A 27,890-nucleotide genomic window follows, 5' to 3' on the forward strand; every position below is an offset into this window, starting at 1 on the left:
TTACAAAAGTATCTAAACAAAGCCTACACCTCCAATGAGATTACCCAATGAATAACATAGTAAAAAAGAAGTTGAAGAGAAAGCAACAACAGAGTTTAAATCATAGCCCTAAACTACTATAGTGCAACTACTCTTAGTTTGGAAATAATTTAAATAAATTATTTATTAAACTAACATTAGAAATGTGCTTATTTAGAATATTAATTTTAGATAGTAAAGTTATTTTGTTTTGAATGTTTAGTACTCAGTCCTATCTTAATGTGTTATGTATGGGTTTCTCAAAAATGAAAGTATTGACTGTCATATCATAAATATGAATACAAAACAAACATTTTTATGTCACAACCTTCATCATTAAATTTATAGCATCACAGAATTTACCTTTCCTTGCTACATACCTTGCTACCATTTCCTTTTCTTTATTTGAAGCATATCCACTACTGCTGAGAGGCTTAGTTGGGGAAGAGAGGAAGTACAGGCAATGATTGGTAAAGTACTGGTCAACTAATGGTAGCAGAACCTAGGGAATATAGATGAAAAAATTTTATATAAATTTAAGAATCACTATGAGGCACAAATAGGGGGGCAGGTTTACACCCTCCATCTGTCCCGATTTGGCAGGGACAGTTCCTATAAATCTTCTGTCATCCCACTTTTTCAACTGCTTTTAAAATGTCCCAGTTGTTCTCTCCTCCTCCTCCTGTTTTCCCACTTTGTCCTTATCTTACTTCAATAGCTTCAAATTGAGCCCAAAGTGCAAAAACAGTTTGCATTCTATTAACTCAGCAGAGGGGAGAGGAAAGGAAGGGGCAGAATCTTGTCCTCCCCTTAGGATCACACAAACACAGACTGGTGCAGTCTCTCCTAGCTTGTGTGATTCCTCATTAATAATTTTTGACACTTTGACCACACACTGATGTTACTTGGTCACACATGTTCCATTTTACATCACCAAGGACTATTGCTATTCCTCAAGGAAGTGGGGAAGGTAAAGGGGGGGGGGGTTCTCTAGGTGTGATGCATATGCCCACATCTGATTTTTTTCAATTTCTCTTACTCATAGGCCCAAAACAGATGAGCCAAATAAAGTGGCTTCCGGCTGCTTTGGGGCCATGGTGTTTAGATAATACAGCCCCAAGAGGCCAGGAGCTGTGCTGATGTCATGCCATGCTGCCAAGAGCTGCCCCCAAAAGGAGTGGATTTAATTCACTCCTGCCAGCTGCCAGCTGCACACCATGGTGGCTGCCAGCTTCATGAGCAGGCTTTGCGGTTGCCATGGTCCCAGCCCAATCTGTTTTTGTTTGTTTAGAACAGTGGTCCCCAAACTGTACCCTTTAAGAGATTTTGGACATCAGCTTCCAGAAGCCTCAGCCATGTTGGCCAATAGTCTTGGATTCTGGGAGCTGAAGTCTGAAATCCCTTAAAGAGCACAGTATGGGGACCACTTGTTTAGAAGGTTCTGTTCTGCTAGAACACTTGGTCAGAAGAGGAGGAGTTACTGCTGAGAGAATGTAACCAACTGACTTGGTTTGGGTGTAACTGTATAGCTACTGTCACACGCTCTGCAAGCCCATGAACAGGATCCTGAAGAGACATAGGTGGGAAGAGTGCTACTACTGTGCTACTATGACCTGCCGTATCTGTGCCATGTTTATTTTCCTGGATGCACATGTGCAATGAATGCAAGATAGTTGTCCTGTTGGAAATAGAATAAGTGGAGGCCCACTTGAAGTCCTGAATTGTGAAGATTCTTATCCGTTTCTCCTTATCAGGGTTTCTTAACTCAGGAAAAACACATTTTCCATCATGTTTTTCCAAATATTTCCAAATATTCTTCCCATCCCTAGTCCACACTCAAGAGTCATTAGGGAAGATAAAGACTTTTTTTGACAAAGCACAGCAGACTCTCCTGAAAGAGTGTAAGAGGAGAAGTACCATTAGCAGTGAGCAACAGTACCATATGCAAGAGCCAACACTAGGAAGAATCCATGCTGTGTCACTGAAGCTGCACAATCAATTCCAAGCCTTCAGCTTGGACAGTGATTCTTAGTCATAGAAATATACAGCAGTCACAGACCTCAGAGAGTGTGGACATGGCCTTAGAGGGTTCTGTGCACTGGACTCCTATCATTTCCCAGATGAATAAAGGACATGTGGTGATTGTAGTTGAGTCCCTACTGAGAGCCAGAGTGTCATAGTGGTTTGAGAGCTGGACTTAAGAGCCCATTGTTCAAATTATCACTTGTCCATGGAAATCCACTGGGTGACCTTGGACAAGTCATACTCTCTCAGCCTCAGAGAAAGACAAAGGCAAACCCCCATGAACAAATCTTGCCAAGAAAAGGCCATGATAGGTTTACCTTAAGTTTGTCATAAGTCAGAAATGACTTGAAGGCACACAGGAGCAACAACCCTACTGAGAAGGACAGAGGCAGCAGTGTGGGGACCTCACAGAATGACTTCAGTGATATGCTGCCTACCTAGTGTGAGGATCCAAGATGTGACAGAGAGACTGCCAAGACTCAGATAGCCCTCAACATAACCTTCTGATCCATACGAACTAATGATACTGCCAGGCACAACCTTCAACATATTACAAGCAGCTATGAGGTCCTGAATAGAAAGAGTTTTGGGTTCAGCTTCTTTTCTCATCATTCCCAGTCATGGCCCAGGAAGGAGGAGAAGAACAATGGAAGTGAACAACTGGCTGAGCAGATGATTTCACAGAGAAAGATTGGGTTTCCTGGATAATGGTCTGAGCTTTCATGGAGAAGGGCTTCTACATGAGATGGGTTACACCTAACAACAATAGGTAAGGACATGTGTGCTAAGAGTCTTGCAAACCTTATCAGGAGAGTTTTAAACATTATCATGTGATGGAAGAAGGCAGTATTTTAGAAGACATTGGAGCACCAAGAAATAAGGGCAAAAGCATCAATGACACAGGGAAAAAATGTAGCCATGGTAAGTGGACCCATCGGTGAGCCAGAGAAAGCAAGAGGGAATGAGCTGAAGGGAAAGAGCCAGTTGTTTCAGATGTTTCAGCACTAATACATGCATTGATGACCAACCACAAAATAACGAGAGCAGACACAAGATGTTGGATTAAACAAAGGCCACTTTATTTGACCTAAAACCTATTTAAACTGAACCTGGAGATGAACAACAAAAGGGACCTAATGCAGGTCCAGTGGAGGCACAAGTGTCAACCTGTGGCCACTTCCTCTGCCTTCCTTTGGGTAAAATATCAGACCCCAAGGGCTAAACTATTTAAAAGAAACAGACCAAACAGGAAAGGAGGGGAAATGGCATTGTATGTACAGGATTTGTACACCTATAAGAAGATCCATGACAGAGCATGGAAAACAGGTGAAGACAGTGACATCACTGTGGAGGATCCACAATAGATGTTCAAGCCAGGCTGAATACTTGGATGAATACTTGCTAGAAGAATTTACCAAACATTATAAGAGGAGGTATATGTTATAATAAACATCTTCAATACTTCTATATCTGTTGGAATGTAATGTCCAGAAAATTCCTCACTTGTTTGCTGACAATGCCATTTTCCAGAAGATGTAAGAAGCAACAAGGGAACTGTTTTTCTTGGACATCATTCTGATCAACAGGGAAGGACTAGTCAATAACGTGGAGGTAATAGGATCCTTGGATTAAAGTAACATTCTACTGGGGTTCATTATGCAGATTAAAAGGAAAACTGTTAGTCACACATGCACTCTCAATTTTTAAAAAACCAATTTAACTAAGTTTAAAGAATTAGTGGGAGTGATCCCTGGATTCTTTTGGTATCTTCCTTTTTTTTTCTCATTGAAATTGTTTGTGATTGTGCTTACAACAGTTCACTTTTAAGAAACTCCTATCCATCATGAATTCCCACATGTCCAGAGGACAGTGAACAAGATTGTAAAACCTCTCGACACCAGGTCCATTGAAGAACAATTGAGGGAGCTGAGTAAGTTTAGCCTGGGGAAGAGAAGACTGACAAGTGAAAAGATACATACAGTATATTTAAATATCTGAAGAACTTGCATATTATTAAGTGAAACTATTTTGTGCTGCTCCAGAAGATAGGATCCAAAGAAATAGATATAAATTACAAGAAAGGAGATCCCAAAAAAACATTAGGAAAAATGTCCTGACAGTAAGAGTTGTTTGACAGCCCACCTTGAAAGGTCGTAGATGCTCCTTCATTGGAGGCTCTTAAACAAAGATTAAACATGGATTATTTAGCAATTATTTAGCAATTTTCCTTCTCTTTCTGCAAAAACAGCAGTTTTTGAAGAGTATTCACAACTCAGGAACTGACCTGTTCAAAATTCACACATGGTGTTTTGCACAGAAAGCAATATTTTCAGCACAGAAAATAATATTTCTGTGTAATTCTTACATGGCAGGGAGTAAGATTACACGCCCTTTAACAACTCTATGATTCTATGATTTTATTACCACCTTCCTTAGCATTCAACTTCCTTGTCTCCAATTCATAGCCCCAGTTTTTAGAATTGTGTATTCTTTCAGATTACTTTTTTTCCTCTGCTCTCTTTCATCATCCCTTATTCTCTATCAACTCTTACATTCAGATTTATTTTCATTCCACTTATTCTCTAAACTTTCTAACCTGTTTCCATCTTGGGATCATTTTCTAGCATGTCGTGAAAGCATCTTACCGCACAGGAGAATGCCACTGCCGCCTCCAGAACTTCCCATCACGTTCCAGCAATAGTTCCTTCCAACAAGCCTCTCCCCAGCCAGGCTGCCTTCACAAGGAGCAGCCCAGTTGGTGAGATACTGGGAAGGGCAAGCGATTGCCCTGGAGTCTCTCCCCAACTAGGCTTCCTCCACAGGAGAAAGCCCAGTTGGGGACAGGCTAGGAAGGGCGAGTGATTGCCCTGGAGCCTCTCCCCAACAGGGTTTCCCCCACAGGAGAAAGCCCAGTGGGGGAGACACTGGGAAGGGCGATCGATTGCCCTGGAGCCTCTCCCCAACTGGGCTTCCTCCGCAAAGTAAAGCCCAGCTGGGGATAGGCTGGGAAGGGCGAGCCTCTCCCCAGCTGGGCTACCCCCTTAAGTCCAACCCTCGATGTATATGCAGGTCATATAAAAATCCACATTTTTGGCCCCCAAAGTTGTCTTTGACTTATACACAAGTATAAATGGTAGACAAGTATATATGGTAATTACTTTGTCCTTTAGAAAATAGAAATATTTTCAGAAATTGTGTTTACAGACCAGATGTTGGAATGTTCTATTTCTGCTACTGAATTTTTTCCTACTTTTGTAGCAGGAATCAAATAATATTATATAATAAAATATATTTATATCCCACCTCTCCAAGCAGATCAAAGCAGCTAATAATAAAACAACATTAAAATACAGTAAAATATCATAACCCATAAACTCTACCATACTTCTTTACATGCCTATCTCTGAACCAAAATGCATACTAAACTCTTGCATTACTAAAAGTTAAAACAGTTTGTGAAAGGAATATGTTACTTACTTTGGCAAAGAACTTAATTTCTTGGTCATGTGGGGATTTATCAGTTTTTCCACTGGTGACAATGGCTTCTGTAGAAGAACAATGATATGGTTAATAACAAATCACTAACAATATATTCTGAAACTATTCACAGGCTTTTGAAATATTTTAAGCAATGTACATTTCAGAAGCACCAATTATATGTTCTAATGGAACCAGAGATGCATCCCTGTGGTCCTTATTAACTATCATATCCATTTTTCGCAAACATGGAAAACAGTAAGAATCCTTGTGTGCAAAATGAAAATGGGTTCAGAAAAATCCGTCTGCACATTAAACTCTGTGGCCTATTAGACTTTCCCACAGAGATGTTGACAATGATGGTACTTCAAATTTGTTATTGACCATGGTTCTCTATAGCACAACGAGGAACCAATTGTTCCACAGAGACTTCTCTTTCATTGGGCTACAGATACAGTGTGTCCAAATCAGGTTTGGCAGCCAATGGCATTATTCCTAACCTGGAGTAGCACTCCAGGTAAATAGGCTCAAAATCACAGTTCCCAGAGCCTTCAGCTACAGGATCTGTCTGATGCTGACAATACTCACTGACCCAGTCAGATGCTTTAAGACCAAAAGAGCTTGTCAGGTATATACTGTCTGGATCAGGGATCCTTATCCTAGATGTCAGGGTGGCTCCTGGAGTAGGTCCTGGAGATATGTAAGTAGAATGTGGATGCTAGCTGCTGTCTTCTAGGTCAATGAATGCCTGTTTTCCTTTAGGACAGGTATGATGAAGACCATGTAAGGAACTTGGCCTGATGGAATATACCACTCCTAGACTACTATTTCATCATATCAAATTACTTCTATTTCACTATATCAACATATTGCTACATCACTATATTACTACATCACTATATTTCCTCATATTTCTTGTCATGACAGAGCTATAACTTCTGGATATGACACCTTCTTCTGCAGCTTAATTATAATTATATAGCCTTGACATCAAGAGATCAGAAGATGACTAGGAATGAAGACAGCAGCAATAAAAGGACTAGAAAAAGTCCTAAAGTGTAAAGATATACAACTGAGCAAAAAGTTAGAATTGTACAAGCCACTGGATTCCCCATTACCATGTATTGATGTGAAAACTGGACAGTGAGAAAAGTGTTTAAGAGGAAAATAAATTCTTTTGAAATGTGGTGCTGGAGAGGAGTGCTGAGGATAGGATGGACAGCTAAAAAGAGAAACAAATGGGTCCTAGAACAGATCAAACCTGAAATCTACCTGGAAGCCAAGATGATAAAGTTGAGGCTGTTGTACTTTGGCCCCATCATGAGAAGGCACAACTCCCAGGAAAAGTCAATAATGCTAGAAAAGGTGGAGGGATGTAGAAAGAGAAGAAGACCATATGCTAGATGGATGGGCTCTGTTAAGGAAATCATGGGTATGAATTTGCAGGACCTAAGCAGAGCAGAGGAGGATAGGGAGCATTTGGGATCAAGAATAAAGCCTATACTTGCCTTCTGAGAGTATTAGGTCTTAACTATTACATACAATTCAAGAGTTTGGAAATCTAGTGGGGTTTAAAATAAACAGAGAAAAAATGGTAATACTAACAAAGAATATGACAAATACTGAAGAAAAAGAACTGTGGGAAAAATCTAAATTAAGGCTAGAAAAAAAAGATAAAGTATTTGAGATTTAGTCAAATTGTGTCTGACTAAAAATAATGCAGATCTTTTCAAAAATAACTATGGGAGTGTGGAAAGAAATCAAGAAATATATGGAAAAATGGACAAAGCTACAAATTTCATTATCAGGAAGAATAGCCATTATAAAAACGAATATCTTGCTGAAGCTCCTATATATGTTTCATAATCTGCTAATCATAGTAAATGAAAATTGTTACAAAATTTGGCATAGGAAAATGTCAAAATTTCTATGGATGGGGGGAAATCCTGGGATAAAATGGGCTACACTCATGGAAATAAAAGACAGAGGAAGCTGGGCATTACCAAATTTTGAGACAGACAACTATGCCAGCTGCATGATATGGATAGAGGAGTGGATATCTTTTTTTTAAAAACACCCTCAAAATTATTAAATCTGGAGGAATGTAACATGTGGTTTGGGTGGCACACCTTTGCATAGTATGACAAAATAAAATAAAATAAAGAATTTGAACATCATTAAGAGAGAAAAGCACTAATAAGAGTATGGTTGAAAATAATGAAAGCTTTTTATAGGAAAATACCATGGTGGGTGTCATCACAGGAAGCACTGTTTGGTATGAGCAAGTGCAATAATGAAGCATGGATTAAATATGAGGATATTTTAGTGAGAGGTACGGATGATAGTATAAAATTAAAAATCAGGAAACAACTGAGTAAGGAAGGAAGGAATGTTAATTGGGTTTTTTTTAAACAAACAGCTACAGGAAAGATTTAATATGGATAAGAAATTAGAAGGTTTTCAACTAGAAAAGAACAAACTAGACAAGATCATGAATGACAATGGAAAACATCACATAGGAAAATATTACAAAGTACTAAATGAAAGAGAGCTGGAAAAAGAGTCAGTCACACATTTCTATGATTAAATGGGCCCAAGAAATTGGAAGAAACATCGAGTTAGAAGAATTGGAAAGAACCTGTAAAAATACAAATACATTTACTCTGTATCAAGATCTCAAAGAGAACTTCCTAAAGATGAATGTTGGTATCTGTCCCCTGCATGTCTCTGTGAAATGTATAAAACAGGAAAAATGGAGTGCTGGAAATGTACAGGGATCTTTTTTCCATATGTGATGGAGATGCAAAAAAGAAGAAAATATTGGAAAAAGGTTCACAGAAAATTAATAGAAATACTACATATAAACATACCTTTTAAACCAGAACTATTTTTACTGAACATGGCACATGTCATCAAGAAAGAAAAGGATAAAATATAGAAAATTAATTTTATATATGATAACAACAGCTAGAATATTATATGCAAAATACTGGAAAAGTAAAGAAGTGCCAAATGAGGAAGAATGGATAATTAAAATGAAAGATCATGAACATGGACATCTTAACAGCTTTAATTATAGATAAGTCAATAAGTAAGACAAAAAAAAATATATAGTGAAATTAAGAAATCTAGAAAGTTAGAAATCTGTTTGATTTTTTTGTGGGTTTTTGGGGCTATGTGGCCATGTTCTAGAAGAGTTTCTTCCTAATGTTTTGCCAGCATCTGTGGCTGGCATCTTCTTCTGAAGCTGACACCAGGCCAAACAGCATAGGTCTGAATTAGTAATGATGACTGTTGTACTGGAAACAGAGAAACTGTCTGCACACTGGATTCATGGGGATATGTAAATATCCTGCAAGTCTATAGATAGCAATAAATCATCTGACTCTAGGTTGTCTAATATAATTTGTAATGTCTCCATTTTGAATCTTCTGTGTTGAACCAACTCATTGAGGTACTTCATGTCTAAGCCAGGCCAGTGGCCCCCCATTGTATTTAGGCACTGTAAATAACAGGGAATAAATGCCCTGGAACCTCTTGCTAAAAGAAACATAATATATTGCTGTTATCTCTATTAAATGATTTCTCTCTTGCTGAATAATCTGTATTTTAAATGCATTATTTGGTACAAGTGATAGAAGAAATAATCCTTTTGGTCTTCTCTAAAACTGTATGTTGTAACCTGAGGTAACTATGTCCAGGACCCACCTGTCTAAAGTTATCAAATGCCACAGATGACCAAATTGAATATGTCTTCCCCCCACTGGTATTGCCTATAAGTCAATACTGTGATTTCCCCATCCCTGTTGGAGTGGTCCATTCCTCTTCTATTTTGCTGCTATCCTTGCTGTTTAAACTGAAACCTGGATCTATTCCACTGAAGGGTGAAACATATGAAATTTCTATGCCTTTCAAAACTTATTTCCTCTCGAAAGGAATAAGAATAATTCCTAAAAAAAATTAGAATTCAACTTTTTTGAATTCAATTATAATGTTATTTCTCCCCTTTGGGCTTGTTGGAAATACTTCTTATCCTTATCCTCAACTAAGGCGGGTTATAGACCGCCGCTTTGAGGCGGTCTGCCGCCGCCGCCGCTTGCTCTGTGCGGGAGCCGCAGCAGCCACACTGCGCGGAGCAAAAAAGGAGCTCCAAAATGGAGCTCCTTCTTGCGGCGCCTCTATGACGTCGCGAGGTGCCGCTGGCACATTCGCGACGTCATAGGCGCCGCGACACGTTCGGACGCTATGCGTCCGATACGTAAAGATGGTGCCGGCCGTGTGGAACGGCCAGCGCCATATTGTACAGACAGAGTCCGTATTAGACCCAGGGGCGTCTAGAAGAGACGCCCCCTTTTGAAAATGGGACGTCCTGCGGACGTCCCAAGTGCTGGTCTGTAACCGGCCTAAGGCTGCATCTGCACCACAAAAATATTGCCGTTTGAGCCTGCTTTAACTGCCATGGCTCAATGCTACGGAATTCTGGGAATTGTAGTTTTGTGAAATATTTAACCTTCCCTGTCAGAATGCTCTGGTGCCACAACAAACTAAAAATCCAAGGATTCCAAAGCACTGGGCCATGGCACTTAGTGGTGTCAAACTGTACTATTTTTGTAGTGCAGATGCAGTCTAAGCCCATGTTTAAAGGTGTTACTAAAGTCAATCTAGCCTTCTGGTCCTCTTCCCAATGCTTAAGCCTTAAAGAACACTTCCCTGCAACTGAAGAAGAAATTGCCCTGGATGAAAGAGCTGTGGCATATCTTACATCTGCCACATACTGCAGAAACATATCCAGTCTATGCAATATTTTTTTGCAAAGTATGAATGGCTACATCTTCAGTATCCAAGACCTCCTAAATCTGCAGCATATCCACTCTTGCAATAATTGATATTGCTATTGTAGTCCTGACCACTAGAGCTGATTCCTCATGGGCTTTCTTTAGTTCTCTATCTGTCCTTTTCTCATTCATGTCCTTAAGAATTGTGTCTCCTTCTTTCAGGAATACCAAATTTGAGACAAGGGTTGAAACTGGAACATCAACCAATGGCACAGCTAATTGCTCCATTAACTCCTTGACATACAAGTATAGCTTCTTGACACAATTAATAAACTTCTTGTTGTTTACTGGATTCTTCAATTCAAGTTCTAGTAAAATTTTAAAACATTTCTGGTAATGGATATGGATTTCTGGCACTTTCCTTAATAATCCCTTGAAATGCTCAACTTCAAACAACCTACTTCTACCACTTCTGCAGTCTGGCCCCTCATCACAATCCTGTTCCATGGCAGTCTCCAACTCCTCTATATCATCCTCAGATTCTGATTCCAATTCAGTATGGCCTAAATTACTATCAGGACAATGCCTACTAACTATATTGTTTGTAGCAACTATGCACATGCTATGTCTTGCATTTGCATTTTAAAGGTTGGTTTTTTTGTTTTTGTTTTTGTTTTTTGGTTGTATGACAGACATGAGCTTCAAACAGAAAGGCTAAAAGGGCTGCTGTCAGGCCATGTTGGTGGCATGACATTTACATAATGCAAGCCACGAATGCAGCCAGAAGCCGTGCCAAGCCTGCCCCAACCTTGAAGAGCTGGGTCAAAAAGGAGCAGAATTAAATCTCAGAATTAAATCTTTGCTCCTGCATTTGAACAGTTGATCGTATTGAACTATTTACATTTTCATTAGGTAATAGACTTACTGAATTAAGTTGATTAATTAAATTAATTAAAATGCTTAAATTATTTATATTAGATAAATTGTATAAAGTACTTATATTAGGCAAATTGATGTATTTAATAAATTCTGAGTATTTAATGTTAACTAAATTCCTGCTTGTACTTCTCCATCACTAATTCTCTTATAATATTTCCCACTGCAGAACTAAGAACATGGTGCTAGAAGATAACTAATGAAAAATATTTTCATTTGTCATTTTTATGCTATTAAAATATGATGCCTGCGTTGCAAACAGAAACTGAGCACGAGACATCTTTTCCATTAGTAAACATGCCAGATAATTTATGACTTGACTCTGCATACTTATGTTTGAAGAGGCTTTTTTGTCTTTCCCCATCTGTAGCTTTTGAATAGCTACAATATCCTGCAAGTCAATCAGAATGTGTGCCAGCCCACTAAACTGCTTGGTGGTTCTGAACTGGATGCACACTTTTCTCAGTTCTGCCCTATCTCTCAGTGTGGAATCTCTGATTTCAAATTGGTGGCCAGAATACATGTTCATGCTTTTGAATTCCACAGTCTCTTTGCCCCCTTTAAGGGACTTACAAGGTACATTCTTAATTTTAAATTTAGACTTATATTTATCTTTCAACATGTGAGCGACAGATGGGAGATTTGGGGTGCGCGTCAATGACAGACCCCTTCTCCCTGATTCACCAATGAACAACAGGAAGCCTCAAAGATGGCAAGGCATCTGGCATCTGTGAGGCAGTGACAAGAGCAAGCCCATAGCTGGAAGAAAAGTCAAGCAATAAAACCAGGTGGTAGAGCCCAGGCAGACAGCTGGGAATTTAAAGGAAGCTGGGACAGGATGAGGATGCAAGAGAGTGGAAGAATGATGCAAGAGAGTGGATGGACAGCTGGAGGAGAGACAGTAGAATGAGGGAGGGGATGAAAGCCAGTCAGGACAAAACAAGGCTGGGACAGGAAGACATGGTAAGATCTATGAGAGCTGGGGAAAATGGATCAGTACAGGAGACTGGGAAGAAGGGTGATAAGGGAGAAAGAGAAATGGAGGGAGAGGTTGAGAAACCAGCAGGAGAATTACAGGGAAGAACACAGACCAAGTATATGCAAGAACAAGATTAGGAAGACAGCAAGGAGTGAGAGTTCCTGGTAAAGGAGAATTTGAACCACCCAGGTCATGTAGGAGGTGAGTTGGAATTTCTGAAAAGTTTGAATAGAAGGACATGGAGAAAGACAAGGGATCTGAGGACAGCCAGTGAGGAAGACTGAAATGGGTGTTTGGTGGAAGGATGGATGCCCAGGCCTGAGGGGTGGGCAGGTCCTCAGCTGACATTCAGACTAGCACTCTTTTCCATTGTTATGTTCAAGTGGTTAGCTGCCAGGAAACACTTTTCCTATGTTAGAAAAAGTTCTACTATATAAGTATATATACACCAAGAAAGAGCGACTGCAATTTCTGGTAGTACTTTGAAGACTATACCTGTTAACAATGGAGCTGCATGATAGAGTTGGCCAAGAACCCCTGCAGGCAGGGTATCAAACCACACAACATCTTACCACTCTGCACTGCCTCTGATTCTTTAGTTCCCTCTGGTGCAGCTGTGGAGACTGGCTCTCACTTTCACTCTTACTTGAGGTAATAAATATTTTCTTTATCAGTTACTCTGCTCCAGACTGAGAGACATGTCACTCAATGGGCAATCAATTTTAACATCTGTCATATTGCATTATTCACCCTTCATGATCTACTGACACACAGACCTAGGGAACTCAGAGAAATTGAATTGCCCTCTGCTTGTTGCCTTCTTTTCTCTAAAGGTAAGCAGGAGTCCCCTTAACTTCTTTTGCTTTGACTTGTTTCCTTTAACTGATTCAGACTCCATGACTACCTAATTATACTCTTATTTCAAGAGTTACAATTAATTGGAATTATGTTTAGCTAAAGATAGAAAGGGAGAGAAATAAAGAATTGATTGGTTGCCAATCAAATTACTGGGGGAGAAGATGATTGGAGGCAATGGCTGAAACGGAAAAGAATTCTGAAGATTCCTGCCTCGATCAGGCTGGCATGAGGGTTTACCTACATGCAGCGGATTGCTACTTCTGTCTAGTTAAGAACAGAGCTGTTATCTCAGACTAGCCTCCTTTTCTGAGGGACTAATTTGTTAATTGAGAAATCAGATCATTTTGAATATTCATTCACTACCACAGTTGTGAAGATTTCTTCTTTATAGACCTCATGCCCAATGCCTCACCCTCGGCCCAGCTTACTGTGTTCAGATTTATAAAGATAAAGGGGACCCCCAAACAGAGTTTGGAAATAACAAATAATACAATTACCCATAACTAGTTACTTTTGGGTGCAACAGAAATACATTCCAAAATTATTATAAAGAGCAAAAGTAAGGGTACAAACAACAATATCTAATCACTTTTAAAAGTTCATTTTAAGAAGTTTAGGCATTTTAGAGATGTTTTGACACGATTTTTAAAAAAAGGAGTGTTATACCATATTCCTATCAATCCTCAGGGGTTTTTCTCCTTGACAATATAAGACAGAGTAATAAGAAGGCAGTGCAATAAGTAATGTAACAAATGACCTTTGCAACATTGTAATGAGTAGTACTGTATCAAGTAATGATAATTAGTTGTTTTTTCTTCTTCTAAATTTAAACAAGATGGAGTGATGTCCAATACTACATGATTTGGGGTGGGGGTGGGTTATGTCAGTTTTCCAGTGGATTTGCACAGGACAATTTGGCTCTTTATTCTATTCAATTCAACAGCCTATTCTGTTTGCCTATTTTCCACACTGCCCATCTGGTGTTTTAAATGAAGTTTTGTCACGGGCACCTGGTAGCTTCCAGCTGATCTAACTGGGGAGAAATTTTACTCAGGTGCATAACTAGTTTACAGCCCCTGCTGGATTTGCCTTCCTTATGGTGATTAACTTGCTTGGTTTTCTTTCACTGTTAATGACTGTTATTTCCTTCCCCACAACATTCATATCTGAGGCATGCTTGGCATTGGGCTGGATCTCTTTTGGTGGGAGCAGACATGCTTATATGCTCTTAAAGGGTGTTACCCGTAACAGCATTGGGATGAAGCTGTTGGCAAATACCTAGCTACACAGGGAGCTACAGCACATCACACTGCCTTGGGTCCATGATACAAAGATCCCAAATGGTCTATCCTTGCAGGTGGGCTAGGAGGAGCACTGGATAGCAGCTGGGTTTGATGATTGGATCCATGTTTCTTGTGTCATCAAAGCTCTCCCTACTATGAGAAAGATCCCAATGCTTGCTGTATAATAGGTATCATAGGCCTGTTACAGACTGCCAAAATAAAGCTGCTTCGGGTCTCTTTGGAGGTATGCTGTTTAAATGATGCATGCATCCTAAGAATCCGGAAGCTGCACCAAAGCTGCACTCCAGTGCTTAGGAACGGAGTGTGGCTTTGGTGCGACCTCCGGACTCTTAGGACCCATGCATCATTTAAATAGCATACCTCCAAAGAGACCCGAAGCAGCTTTATTTTGGCAGTCTGTAACAGGCCATAGAAACCTGGTGGGATGAGAGTCTCCTGTTTAGAATGTAATAATAGAGGGGTATAACCTGTTTCAGAGAAGTAGCCCAAACTGGAAAGGAGGAGGAATAATGTCCTATGTCAAGAACAAGTACACCTGCAAAGAGATCCAGGGCTTAAAATTCTGGAAGTCAGGTTAAGAACATCAGGGTAAAAATTAAGGGGGAAAGAAACAACAGAGAAGTTATTGTGGGGGTCTACTACAGACTCGCAAAGACTGGGAACATGGGTGAGGCTTTCCTGGAACAGATGACCACATATAGTGGTAATGGAGGATTTCAACTATCCTGATATTTGCTTGAAGTCAAATTCTGCTAAAAATTAAGGTCCAACTAATTCCTCACTTGTATTGCAGATACAGTAAATTCATTGACCAGAAGGGAAAAGAGGCAACAAGAGGTTCAGCTATTTTAGATCTAATTCTGACTAAAAGTGATGACTTAGTAAAGGGGCTGGAAATGGTGGGATCCTCAGGAGGGAATAATCATGTTCTCCTGGAGTTTGTTATACAGTGGAAATAGGAGGCCAAGCACAGTCAGACATGTATTCTATAGGAAAGCTGATTTAAGTATACTTAGCGAAATACTGGGTGAGACCCCATGGTCAGGAACACTGAAAGATGGAAATTCAGGATAGATGGGGGTTTCTTAAAAGAAGATATTGAAGGCACAACTTCAAATAGTTTAAACGGAAGTAAAATGGAATGTGTCTCAAGAAACCAGGATGGATGACTAAAGAACTTTCATCCAAGCTAAGTTTTAAAAGAGACATATATAAGAAATGGAAAAAGGAGGAAATTACCAAAGAGGAATTCTAAGAAATACCTAGCAGGTGGAGGGGAAATTTCAGAAAAGCTAAAGAGCAGAATGAGCTCAGGCTTGCTAGAGAAGTTATGAACAGTAGGAAGGACTTTTTTGGTTTTGTTTGTAACCAAATGAAGAAGAAGGAAATAGTAGGGCCATTGCATGGAGAAGGTCTTCTTGGCTTTACTTTGCGAACTAAGATTCAGGAAGGATTCATCCGCGTTTAATCTACAAGCGCGTTGATGACATTGGATGTATCCTTTGAGCCTGTGCAATGGATTTTTCTGGTGGAGCGCAGCGTGCATAGAACTGGCCTCACCCTTTAAACCAGAGGTTCGACTGCTGAGGCCTTGACAAGCATGGACAGTGGCAGCGAAGTCCTCAGGTCGTAGGTTTGTTTAGAGTTTCCTTCTCTTAGATGGTTGACCTTACAGGGTTAGACGAGCACCATCTGCCCGGGTTTGGGATTAGAGTTTTCCTTTTTCTAGGATGGTTGCCATAAGGCTAGAGAGCCCATCCTGCCCTTTGGCGCTCTTGGTCAGACCCTTCGGTTGTGACCTGTCTGGCATGGGAGGCCCTACTGGTGGCTATTATACCACCGCCAGCATAGCTCACAACTTCTTTAGGGTACGCAAGCCTCTCCCCCACACAGTCAGAGCATAGCTGGAGGGGAATAGGAGGCTGGAAGATGACAGTTAAGGAGGGAGGAGCCTCTTTCTTCAGGCTAGCCCTGATGGAGCTGGGTCTGCCTGATCACTCCCTCTCAGGCCGGAAGACGACAGTTAAGGAGAAGGTAGTGAAATGCTAAGAGAGGACAGAGAAAAGGCAGAACTACTCAACACCTTCTTTGTCTCAATCTTCTCACAAAAGCAAAAGAATGTTCAACCTGGGGAAAATGGAACAGGTGACATTGTAGGGGAAATATAGCACGGATTAGGTAAAGAGGTAATACAGGAAAATCTGGTCAATCTAAATGAATTCAAGTCTCCAAGGCCAGATGAACTATATCCAAGGAGATTAAAAGAATGGCAGGAATAATCTCAGAGCCACTGGCAATAATCTCTGAGAATTCCTGTAAGAACAGAAGTCCCAGAAGACTGGAAGAGGGCAAATGTTGTCCCCATCTTTGGAAAAAAAGGAGGAGGGAGAAAGAGGATCCCAACAATTTTCACTCAGTTGGTCTAACATCAATACCAGGAAAGATTCTAGAGCAGATCATTAAATAGATGTTCTGTAAGCATTTAGAAAGGAATGACATAACCACAAAAAGTTAACATGGGTAGAAAATGCTACTGTTAAGTGGATTTGTAAATGGTTGAATCGCCAAACCCAAAGGGTGCTCAACAATGGTTCCTCTTCATCTTGAAGTGACTAACGGGGGTCCTCTACTGGGCCCAGTGCTATTCAACATCTTTATCAATGACTTGGATGAAGGAAAAGAGGGCATACTTATCAAATTTGCAGATGACACGAAATTAGGAGGAATAGCTAATACTCCAGAGGACAGGATCAAAATTCAAAACCACCTGAATAGACTAGAAAGCTGGGACAAAGCTAACAAAATGAAATTCAACACTTTGGCGGGTTATAGACTGCCCACTTGGGGCGGGCTGCACCCGTCCCTTTCCCCGGTGTATCGGGGCGTCAGCTGCCAGAACGGCAGCTGCTGAGGCCCCGATCCGCCGCTTTTCAGGCTGCAGGGAAGCAGCAAAACACTGCTTCCCCGCAGCCTGAAAAGGGGTGTCCCTGGGGCTTCAAGCCCCAAGGACACCCCGTGGCGGCGGGGAGGAAAAAGGGGCTGCTTGGCCCCTTTCTCCATTGCTTCGCTGGGCGCAGCCATCTGAAGGCTGCGCCCAGCGAAGCAAAGCATCACCGCAAACGAGGAAGGAGCTCCGAAATGGAGCTCCTTCCTGGTCTGCGGAAAGGGCGCCCTAGGCGCCCTGGCGCGGACTGATGACGTCACGTCTGCGCCGCCCCGTGTAGAGGCGGCACGGTCGTGACGTCGTCATGGCGGCCCCCTTGTGGAAGGGGAGCCGCCATTTTGTGCAGACTCAGTCTGTACTAGGGTTAGGGGGGTGCGGAAGCACCGCACCTTCCTAACCCTAGTACAGACTGAGTCCGTACTTTAATGGCGGTTTGTAACCCGCCAGAGAAATGTAAGGTATTGAACTTAGGGCAGAAAAATGAAATGCACAGATAACATAGAATCATAAAGATGGAAGAGACCACAAGGGCCATCCAGTCCAACCCCTGCCATGCAGGAACTCTCAATCAAAGCATCCCCAACAGATGGCCATCCAGCCTCTGTTTAAAGACCTCCAGGGAAGGAGACTCCACCACACTCCGAGGGAGTGTGTTCCACTGTCGAACAGCTCTTACTGTCAGGAAGTTCCTCCTAATGTTAAGGTGGAATATCTTTTCCTGCAGCTTGCATCCATTGTTCCGGGTCCTGTTCTCTGGAGCAGCAGGAAAAAAAAGCTTACTCCTTCCTCAATATCACATCCCTTCAAATATTTAAACAGGGCTATCATGTCACCTCTTAACCTTCTCTTCTCCAGACTAAACATCCCCAGATCCCTAAGTCGTTCCTCATAGGGCATGGTTTCCAGGACCTTCACCATTTTAGTCACCCTCCTTTGGGCATGCTCCAGTTTCTCAACATCCTTTTTGAATTGTGGTACCTCGAACTGGACACAGTATTCCAGGTGGGGCCTGACCAAAGCAGAATAGAAGAAATGTTGAACATGGAAAATGTTGCCTTGAAGTATGGTGGAGTCTCCTTCTTTGAGGGTTTTTAAACAGAAGCTGGATGCCCATCTATCATTGGTGCTTTTATTGTATATTCCTGAATGGCAAGGGACTGGACTAGATGGCCCCTGAGGTCTCTTCCAACTCTATGACTTTATGATTCAAAGTACTGTATAGGTCAAACAAATCAGCTCAAGTAAGTCTCAGGGCTCTGCCTGTGGCCTGTTACAGACTGCCAAAATAAAGCTGCTTCAGGTCTCTTTGGAGGTATGCTGTTTAAACGATGCATGCATCCCAAGAATCCGGAAGCTGCACCAAAGCTGCACTCCAGTGCTTAGGAATGGAGTGTGGCTTTGGTGCGACCTCCGGACTCTTAGGACCCATGCATCATTTAAACAGCATACCTCCAAAGAGACCCGAAGCAGCTTTATTTTGGCAGTCTGTAACAGGCCACAGTCTCCTGATGAAATGGACAGGTGATCTCAATTGAACTGTAATAACAACAGTAACTTAAGAAATGTAGGTGAATTTGTACAAAAAGATTATCTTTGTAATAAGTAATCTAGTAATCCAGTTAGTAATTTAGAGAAACTTACCTAAATGTGCAACGAATTCCTGAGCAGAGTCAACATATTTGAGAATCTTCTTCAGGAATTTATAAGCAAACCTCTTTTCCATGGAGGAAGCATCCAATGCCATGTCATTTAAGCCTCTAGTTTTTGAAATAAATAAATAAAGTTTAAAATAGCATGATTATAATATTTTAATATTTTATGCTAAGATAATTAAAGCCAATTTATGTTTCATTTGAAACTTTCTTTCAAATTATGTTTTGTTTGTTTTTATATTTTTAGCTTCTGAATGGGAAAAAAGTCATGTTTATCTTTATATTTTTACAGGTTATAACTTGCTCTGAATTTAGGTCTTTGCCCAAGTACTTCAAAAGCATTCCCTGAATATCTGTGATTTAATGAAGTGAACACTTAAATTTAAGCTACTTATATGCAACATATTAAAATGTATCCAATTTCATCAAAGTCGCTGACTGATATCAAAAGTATGAAAAACAAATGAAAAGTTACAGCAGAGAATATTATTTCTATAGCCGTACATAACTTACCTCGATATAGCAACACCATTCACTAGAAGAAATCTGAAAAGTTCTTGTGCTTTCTCCCTATCCCGAGCCTTTTCTTTGGCTGTTAAAGTGTCATATGGGACCAATAAAGGATGACTACCTCCACCTAGAGTAAGATGCGAGAAGTGCTGGTTTTTACTGCTATAGCAGTAAAGAGATTATACTTTTAATTTCTTTTGTATTTGCAGATATTCCCCTTACTAAATTTCTGGTTTTGCACAAAAACATTTTAGTCTTACCTTTACTTTCTAATTCAGTTTTCTTCTTTTTAGCCCATATATTATGATAGTTTTCTGCCACTATTTCAACCATTCCCTGTATCACCCCCAAAACAAAAAAGAATACAAAGTCAGAAGAAAATAATATTGAAAATATTAATGAAAGCAGGAATCTCAGCAAGAATATCTCCATCAGGAAATACTCTTTTTATGTTGCCCTTCCTAATGTTTTGTCACCTAAAAAAGGTTGCTGGGGAATCAGAACAAGTGTGTCATTTATTTATATGCAACTAGGTGAAAGAAGAGTCTCTTATGGGAGGGCTAACTGTTTAGAGTGCCTTGTGATTATGGTGCCTTTTCTTCCGTAATTAGAATTGGGATCCTAATTATAAAGAGATCTCATCGGGGACAAAGGTGAGGCTGCATTTCTGTATTGGGATGCAAATGACTACATTTAGTTGCAGGATGCAACTTCTTTCTTACTGTTGGTTGGGGCACAGTATTTTATTGATCAGTCTCTCTGTAATAATCACTAAACAGTCTTCTTGATTTGAGCATACTGTGAAACTACTGAAATAAGGTACTATTTTGATTTCATTTATTTGTGTTGTTGTTTTTCACTGGCTTTAACTGGCCATGTTTTATAGCCATACAAATTCTAGCATCTGTATTTGTATTTTTGAATTATGTTTTTTCAATATGTTTGAGTTTTTGCATAAGCTATAAGCCCTAATGAGCAAACTGGAAATCTCATTAATGAATCTATTGGTGTCTGTTATGCTTTGTCAAAAAAAAAGAAAAAAAGATACATTTTAAAATAATACGTTGATCAGTTGTTGGACCATCAATATTATATTGCATTACTAATTAACTCTGGCTATTGTAGTTAGTGGTATATTATGTACTATTAGGGTTTGTATCACTTTATTTTCTGTGAATTGCTTTGAAGGCTATTTATTTATTTAAACATTTATATTCTGCCCCATCCTCCTCATATAACAAAATCAACTTAGGACAAGCATCAGTTGCTTCCATGTGACCCAATGCTTCTCATGGAAAGGAGAACTACCAAGGGGCTACATGAGAACACCTATTTGTTAGCCATAGTTGAATTTATATTGATGGCTTTTTGATGTTACATTTCTCTAAATATTTAATACATACCTGAAGTTCTCTGGAGAGTACAACATTTGAAAGATCAAGTGGTGCTGGACTGTATCCATTTCCCTGCTGTTAAAAAAGAGAAGAACAGATATCTGATTTTGCATATTTAGAATAGTTATATTAATGTATTAAAGTTAAGTATTAATAAATCTTAAATAAATAAAGTATTAAACAAAACATACTTATTCTTGTCTGAGAATTTCCAGCAGCATAGCAAGGTTAACTAGCAGAGTGATGGGGTTAATTTCCACAGAGAATAACACCAAATTATTATTGTACCCTTCAATCTTAACCTAAGTGCTCTGGCAAAAGGCAGGCTCATAAGACTGAACTGTTGGAGCATAATTTTAAAGGAAATAACAGTAAAAATAAATGTTGCTATTTGAATGGCTTTAAAAAGCAAAACATTTTTTTTTAAAGGACAGGTTGCATATCTGTAACTGTAGTTTTTTGAGTGGTCATATGTGAACTCACTGAAGAGTTTTGGTGGTACCCTCACACCTCTACCAGCCCTATACAAGGGGCTGCCACCATAGTCTTCCATAGGATGCTGATGCAACGATCAAGACATGACAAGGAGAGGTTGGGGGGGGTTGTGTGAGTTCATAGGTAACCACTCAAAAGAACTACAGTTACAGGTATACAGCCTGTCCTCCTCCTTCGTGGGCTCAGTGACTCACAGCACTGGGAGACTAGCAAGCTACAAGAAGTAGGAGGTGGGAGTGTCTGTGTAAACAATCAAGGTTGAGAAGCAACATTTAATAAAAACATACGTAGTCACAAGCATAAACAGAACTCTCTATTCCAATCAGTTATACAATAGGAATGACTGAATAAATAGAGTGTTGAGGGAAGATAGGATCCTCAACGCCACACAACACTGTACTGAGATAAAATTGGTATGGGATGCATTCAGCAATATAGTACATAGGTAGAAATCAGTATGGAGGTAGTCAGCATCAAGAAAGCTTTCCTAGAATCAAAATCATTTAGAACGCTACAGAACACTCCAAATGAGGCTCTGCACAGGCTAAGGTAACCCAGTTGTGTGAGTCACAAAGACCATGAAGAGGAATCTTAAGTTTTTCCAATATTTTCATGCACACCTTTTCAAAATACTCTGCAATCTGTATTGTTTACTTTGAAGTATATCTGCCTTTAATTATAAAAAAAATATGACATTGGCACTATAGAGCCAGCAGAAGTGAGATCCTTCCCCCCTTTCTATTCTTTGTAGTTTTCTGGCTTGAAAGAGATTCTTGGTCTGCCAGTGCTGGTTTTGAGTGAACATGGGGGGGCAGTAGTAAGGAGGGAAATTGACCCCTTCCTTTTCAGCTGGATTCCACTACTCTGAACCAGAAGCTTAATACTGGCTTAACAAGGAGGGCGACTAAAATCGTGAAAGGTCTGGAAACCATGCCCTATGAGGAACGACTTAGGGAACAGGGGATGTTTAGTCTGGAGAAGAGAAGGTTAAGAGGTGATATGATAGCCCTGTTTAAATATTTGAAGGGATGTCATATTGAAGAGGGAGCAAGCTTATTTTCTGCTGCTCCAGAGACTAGGACCCGGAACAATGGATGCAAGCTCCAGGAAAAGAGATTCCACCTCAACATTAGGAGGAACTTCCTGACAGTAAGGGCTGTTCGACAATGGAACAAACTCCCTTGGAGTGTAGTGGAGTCTCCTTCCTTGGAGGTCTTCAAACAGAGGCTGGATGGCCATCTGTCGGGGATGCTTTGATTGTGATTTCCTGCATGGCAGAGGGCTGGACTGGATGGCCCTTGTGGTCTCTTCCAACTCTACAATTCTATGATTCTATGACTGGATACTGCCCAATGAATCAATCCCACAAGAGAGTCAGGACTTTTCAAGATTCTCTTATTTCAATATGAGTTTCACAACTAAAGTAAGGTACATACTATATAAACAGAAAACAATGCTTGCTACTGAACATAGTACACAGTTGGCCCTCATTATTCATGGATTTTTTTATCCATGGATTCAAGCATCCACAGCTTGAAAATATTTTTTAAAAGTGTAAATTCCAAATAGCAAACCTTAGTTTTGCCAAGGGACACCATTTTGCTATGCCATTGTATTTAATGGGACTTGCACATCCACAGATTTTTTTTTTTAATCCACGGGGGTTCCTGGAACCAAACCTTAGTGGATAACAAGGGCCCACTGTATATACTTAATATATTACTTTATATATACTTTACATAAATATATACATAATGTTAAACACTTTACACATAAAATTATACATATCAATATGTAATATTATATACTTTATATATAATCTTATATACTTTATACTGTTTACTATATTGGTTGGCTAGGGTGTTAGCACAGCTGCTCTTTCCCTCAGCTACTGTTCAAAAACTTTGCAGCTATGCTACTTGCTGTTCACTTTCTTTTTATTGCTGTGCCATCACCTAACAGGTTCTTAAGGTGAGCAAGCTGAATTCCTTTAAATAGAAGACTATAAGCCCACAGAAGTCTTGCCTTAAACAAACAGTCCTTCTGCGGTTGAGAAGAATGCAGCCCTACTTCGGTGAGATATTGGAGAAATCTGGAAAAAGAGGCCAAGGCCAAAAGGGACATTCTCGTCCATTTTGGTTAAATTCATAGGCTGAAATCCTGTTGGTGACTAAAACTGACATTTATGCTAGCATAACTCTCTCTGTGTGTGTTTCAACCAAGGAACAGCACCAGCAGCATGGCAGCAGCAAAATCCTGATAAGGTAGTTTTATATCCTAACAGATGGCTTCCACTGTCATCCATTGTCACTGCAGCACCCACAGTTCCTTCTCCTCTGCTGCTGTTTTTGCCACATTCTCTTCTACCACTGTTGTATTTATTGAAGTCAATAGGATCCTGACCACAGTCTCTATCATAGCCATATTCTCATGTCATAAATATACTGGTCAAATCCAAAGAGTCTTATATGCATGCTCTGTATTCCAGGACATTATTTTTTATTTCTAACTGCTATTGTTTATTTTGTATTGTGAGCCCCTCTAGAAGATCCTCTGGTTTTCAGGAGAATGAGGATATACAGCTACATAGATGCTTGGCTTTTCGTATAAAATCCAGAGGAAGGACCCATCAGATCTAGACATACAGCCTGAAGAAAATTGTGGAGGGAGGAGATTGGGAGAAATGTGGTTATGGGAGAGGTGGCCCAGGGAAGATTTTGCTACAGGGAACTATTGCTGTGAAGGCTTCTGTGAGTCCAACACCTCCTTAAGGCAAACCCATGTTTGAAAGATTTTCCAGTGTATAACAAATTATGTCCTCATTATAATTCAGACAATTCACTATTTCATCATAATCTAATCTGCACAGTGTAAATAATGCAGTTTGCAGCAATTTAACTTCCATGGCTCAATGCTATGGAATTCTGAGACTTGTAGTTTGGTGGGGGGACTAGAACTCTCTGACAGGGAAGGCTAAGTATCTCACAAAACTAAAAATCCAAGACTTTCATAGTGTTGAGCCATGGCAGTTAAAGCGGTGTCAAAGTGCATTATTTCTACAGTACATCTTAGACCACTGTCAACATTTCTGTCAATTAAAAAAAAACTTTCCTGTGGAAATTAACCACAATATAGAAGCAAGATCAATGCTGAAGAAACAGATATATTTATAATTTATTCTGTTTTTGAAGAAAATTCTGTCATACTTGGCTGGACTGTGATACACTTCGGAGCTTTTCATTTTCACGTTGTTGGACTATCGTTTCACCTTCTTTGTTTCTTTCTAGACTCCATCCCATTGCTAACATGGTTTTAAGTGACTCTCTGGCAGGCCATCGGTAGATTTCCTTTTCCTTTAAAAAAATTCACACAAATTTTATAATGTTGCATCAAGACAAACTAGTAGAATAGTAGAAAACTATTTTGTTTATACCAAAGGTATGCAAATTCTGGCCAATGGTAAAATGTGTAGCTTGCATTTTATTTGTTTATTTATATCTCACTTTTCTCCTAATATAGGGACTCAAGGCAGCTAAGGGCAAATTTAAAACATCAAATTAAAACAGTACAATTTAAAAGCAATAAAAATAATGTATTACACACAATAATATATTTTTATTTCCAGTAATATCAATTATTATTTTTTGTTTGTTTCTTATTTTTCTGGACATGATTAAGTTAAACATAAGGTCTAGTTCCTGATTACCAGGGATTAGAGTTTGAGAACTTTAGGCCGTGAAACGGGCCTGTAGCATTCCAAAACGGAACATTCTAGGGACGGGAGGCAGTGGGGAACACATTTTACTACACAGCGAGAACGCTGCCACCGCCGAGCATCCCCATCCCGTTCCAGATGCATCCCAGAGGGGGCAATTTTCGGCAATGTTTGAGAAGCATTTCTGGAAATCGCCCCCTAGGGAACACTTCCGGAACAGGATGGGGATGTTTGGCAGTGGCAGCATTCTCGCTGTGCAGTAAAATGCATTCCCTGCCACCTCCTGTCCCCAGAACGTTCCATTTTGGAACGCTACAGGCCTGTTCCAGGGCCAATGCAATAAAGTTTTGAGTCTCAATTAGTTTTAGAAATATTTATTTTAAAATTCTGTGCAGTTTTTGAAGATGTCTTTTTTGTCCAGGACTTGCTGCTACTGCTGTCCTGCTGCTTTGACCTCAAAGCCAGCTGAACCTATTCCACTCTCTAGCCACACTCTGTTTGGTGCTAGGGGTAATGAAACCCAGCTCTGTGCCACAACTGTTTAAAGTTCTGGACTAGTACTTCAGCCCTTGGATGTACGCTTCTTGTAATATAGCAGTGGGCAGAGGTTCTGACCGTCTCCCTTAGGGTCCCCAGACATGGGCTATCAGTCTCAGACTCCAACTGAGTCTCCCAAGGCAGGTAAATCTCCCCTGTGTCCTTCTCTCTTGACCATGCTTCTGCTCCCCATTGTGCCTCTCTTGTGTCTCCACTGTTGCTCAGCTAGCCTTCTCTTTGGGCCTCAGCCCATCTGTCTGCCTATATTCTCTTATTACTCCACCTGTATTTCTTTCATTTGCCCTCTTAATTGACAAGCTGGAGCATGTCCAGAGCAGGGCAACCGAAATGGTGAAGGGTCTGGAAAACATGTCTTACGCAGAGAGACTTAGGAGCATGTCCAGAGCAGGGCAACCGAAATGGTGAAGGGTCTGGAAACCATGTCTTACGCGAAGAGACTTAGTTCAGCCTGCATAAGAGAAGGCTAAGAGATGATATGATAGCACTGTTTAAGTGTTTGAAGGGGTGTCATATTAGGGATGATCAAGCTTGCTTTCCAGCTGCTCTAGGACCCAGAACAATGGATTCAAACTAGAAGAAAAGATCTTTTTGACAGTGAGAGCTGTTTGACAGTGTAACTCACTCCCTTGGATAATGGAGTCTCCTTCTTTGGAGATTATTAAACAGAGGCTGAAAGACCATCTGCTGGGGGGTGCTTTGATTATGTGTTCCTGCATGGCAAGGGGTTGGATTGGATGGTCCTTGTGGTCTCTTACAACTCCATGATTCCATACTCTCTGGTTGTCCTATTTTCCCTTCTCACCTCTGTGCAGGCCTTTCTTTTACTCTCTTCCTATCTCTGTTGTTCCCTTCTCATCTTTCTAATGCTTTCATTCTGCACTGTCTGCACATTCTTCTCTTCTATTGCCTCACTTCTCCCCTCTTAACCCCCCCCCCTTTCATCTTCAGATGCCTTGGCTTACCCTTCTCCCACATGCAGCTTCTTCCAAGCTGCAGAAGGACTGGGAGACATGTGGCACTGCTCCTGATGCTACCCCAGGCACTGCCACTTCCCTTTGCCTGCAGCAGCCCCTGGCAATGCCAATACAGCGGTAGGTGTCACATCACCATGTTGTCCTTATTGTTTCACTCTTCCAACACAGTATCTGTATAAACTAAAAATGGAAAGCCCCATACACCTGAGTAGGATAGTGTAAGAAAGGAGCATTAATTTCTTTTCCAGGTCAGAGTTGAGGCTTTGACTAAGGTTCTCTTCACTGGGGTTCACCAACAGATGAGAAAGCCCCCTTTTGAGGTGGTTTCTGATTCTTCAAATGCTCTTTCCATCCATATCAAGGACTCTTTTTGTGCTTACAGGTTGGTAACTAGTGGTATTAACCCCCTTAAAAATGGCTGTCTGATCTCTGTGGCTGTGCTGCATGCCAGGTAATTTTAATATATTAAGCAGCAGCACTGACTGGCCACTTGAAGCAGGAACGAATGGAAAGCAAGAGCAGGAATGGAAGTCTTCCCTTTGGTTTGATCCATGGGCTTAAATATGAACACTATACACTTCCTTAGCCATTGAATCTGGAGGAGTAAACCTTCCTTTAACTCCCATGTACATATATTCTTGTTCCTATTGCTAGTTCATATTCCTAGGGTATTAGCAACTGGTTGACAGGTATGAGAAGAAATGTAACCCACTAACATCATTGTGCCTGTGTCTTGGGATTTTTACCTTCATGATAATGAGAGGATCTGATTTGTATTGAACAAGTTTTCCCATCACAATCTGTTTTAGAGATAGAAATGTTATTGAGCCTGATCCTTTACAAATGAAAGCAGAGGGACTGCCCAAAAGTGGGGGTGGGGTCACCTTAAGTAATGTTTGTGCTTAACTTTTTGTGCTGGCCTAATCTGGAGGCAAGCAAAGTTGCTACATTCACACTGCAGTTGGTCCATTCTATTTCCATTATTCCCTGGGGTCCAGCAGTGTGTTTTGGAGGACTGTTTTGGTCAACATTTGGGCCTAATGCCATACTAAATTTGGTAAGATGCAGCTAATAAAATTGTGGCCATATTTAATCTCACTTCTTGACACAACATTATCTGTTCAGCCTACCACTCCTTTCCTGTAACATTAGCACAAGCCATTAGAACTCAATCACAGCTATCTGAAAAAAATAATCTTTTACTACTTAACAAAATTGTAGCATTTAATTATGTGCTCTACAGTATCACTGAATCCATATTATTACTATAAATCCT

At 40.3% G+C, this 27,890-nt stretch overlaps 1 protein-coding gene across 1 annotated transcript in view; it reads right to left on the minus strand.

The window, feature by feature from the left end:
* RYR3 (ryanodine receptor 3) overlaps positions 1 to 27,890 on the minus strand; it is a 423,771-nt gene that overhangs the window by 137,609 nt on the left and 258,272 nt on the right. The window contains 7 exon segments of the mRNA XM_042477733.1: positions 399 to 520; positions 5,521 to 5,588; positions 18,958 to 19,073; positions 19,482 to 19,605; positions 19,739 to 19,814; positions 20,882 to 20,947; positions 24,574 to 24,720. Of these exon segments, the coding sequence (XP_042333667.1) occupies positions 399 to 520; positions 5,521 to 5,588; positions 18,958 to 19,073; positions 19,482 to 19,605; positions 19,739 to 19,814; positions 20,882 to 20,947; positions 24,574 to 24,720 (719 nt within the window).

Source organism: Sceloporus undulatus, chromosome 1 (assembly GCF_019175285.1).
Source record: "Sceloporus undulatus isolate JIND9_A2432 ecotype Alabama chromosome 1, SceUnd_v1.1, whole genome shotgun sequence".
Taxonomy (NCBI): Eukaryota; Metazoa; Chordata; class Lepidosauria; order Squamata; family Phrynosomatidae; genus Sceloporus; species Sceloporus undulatus.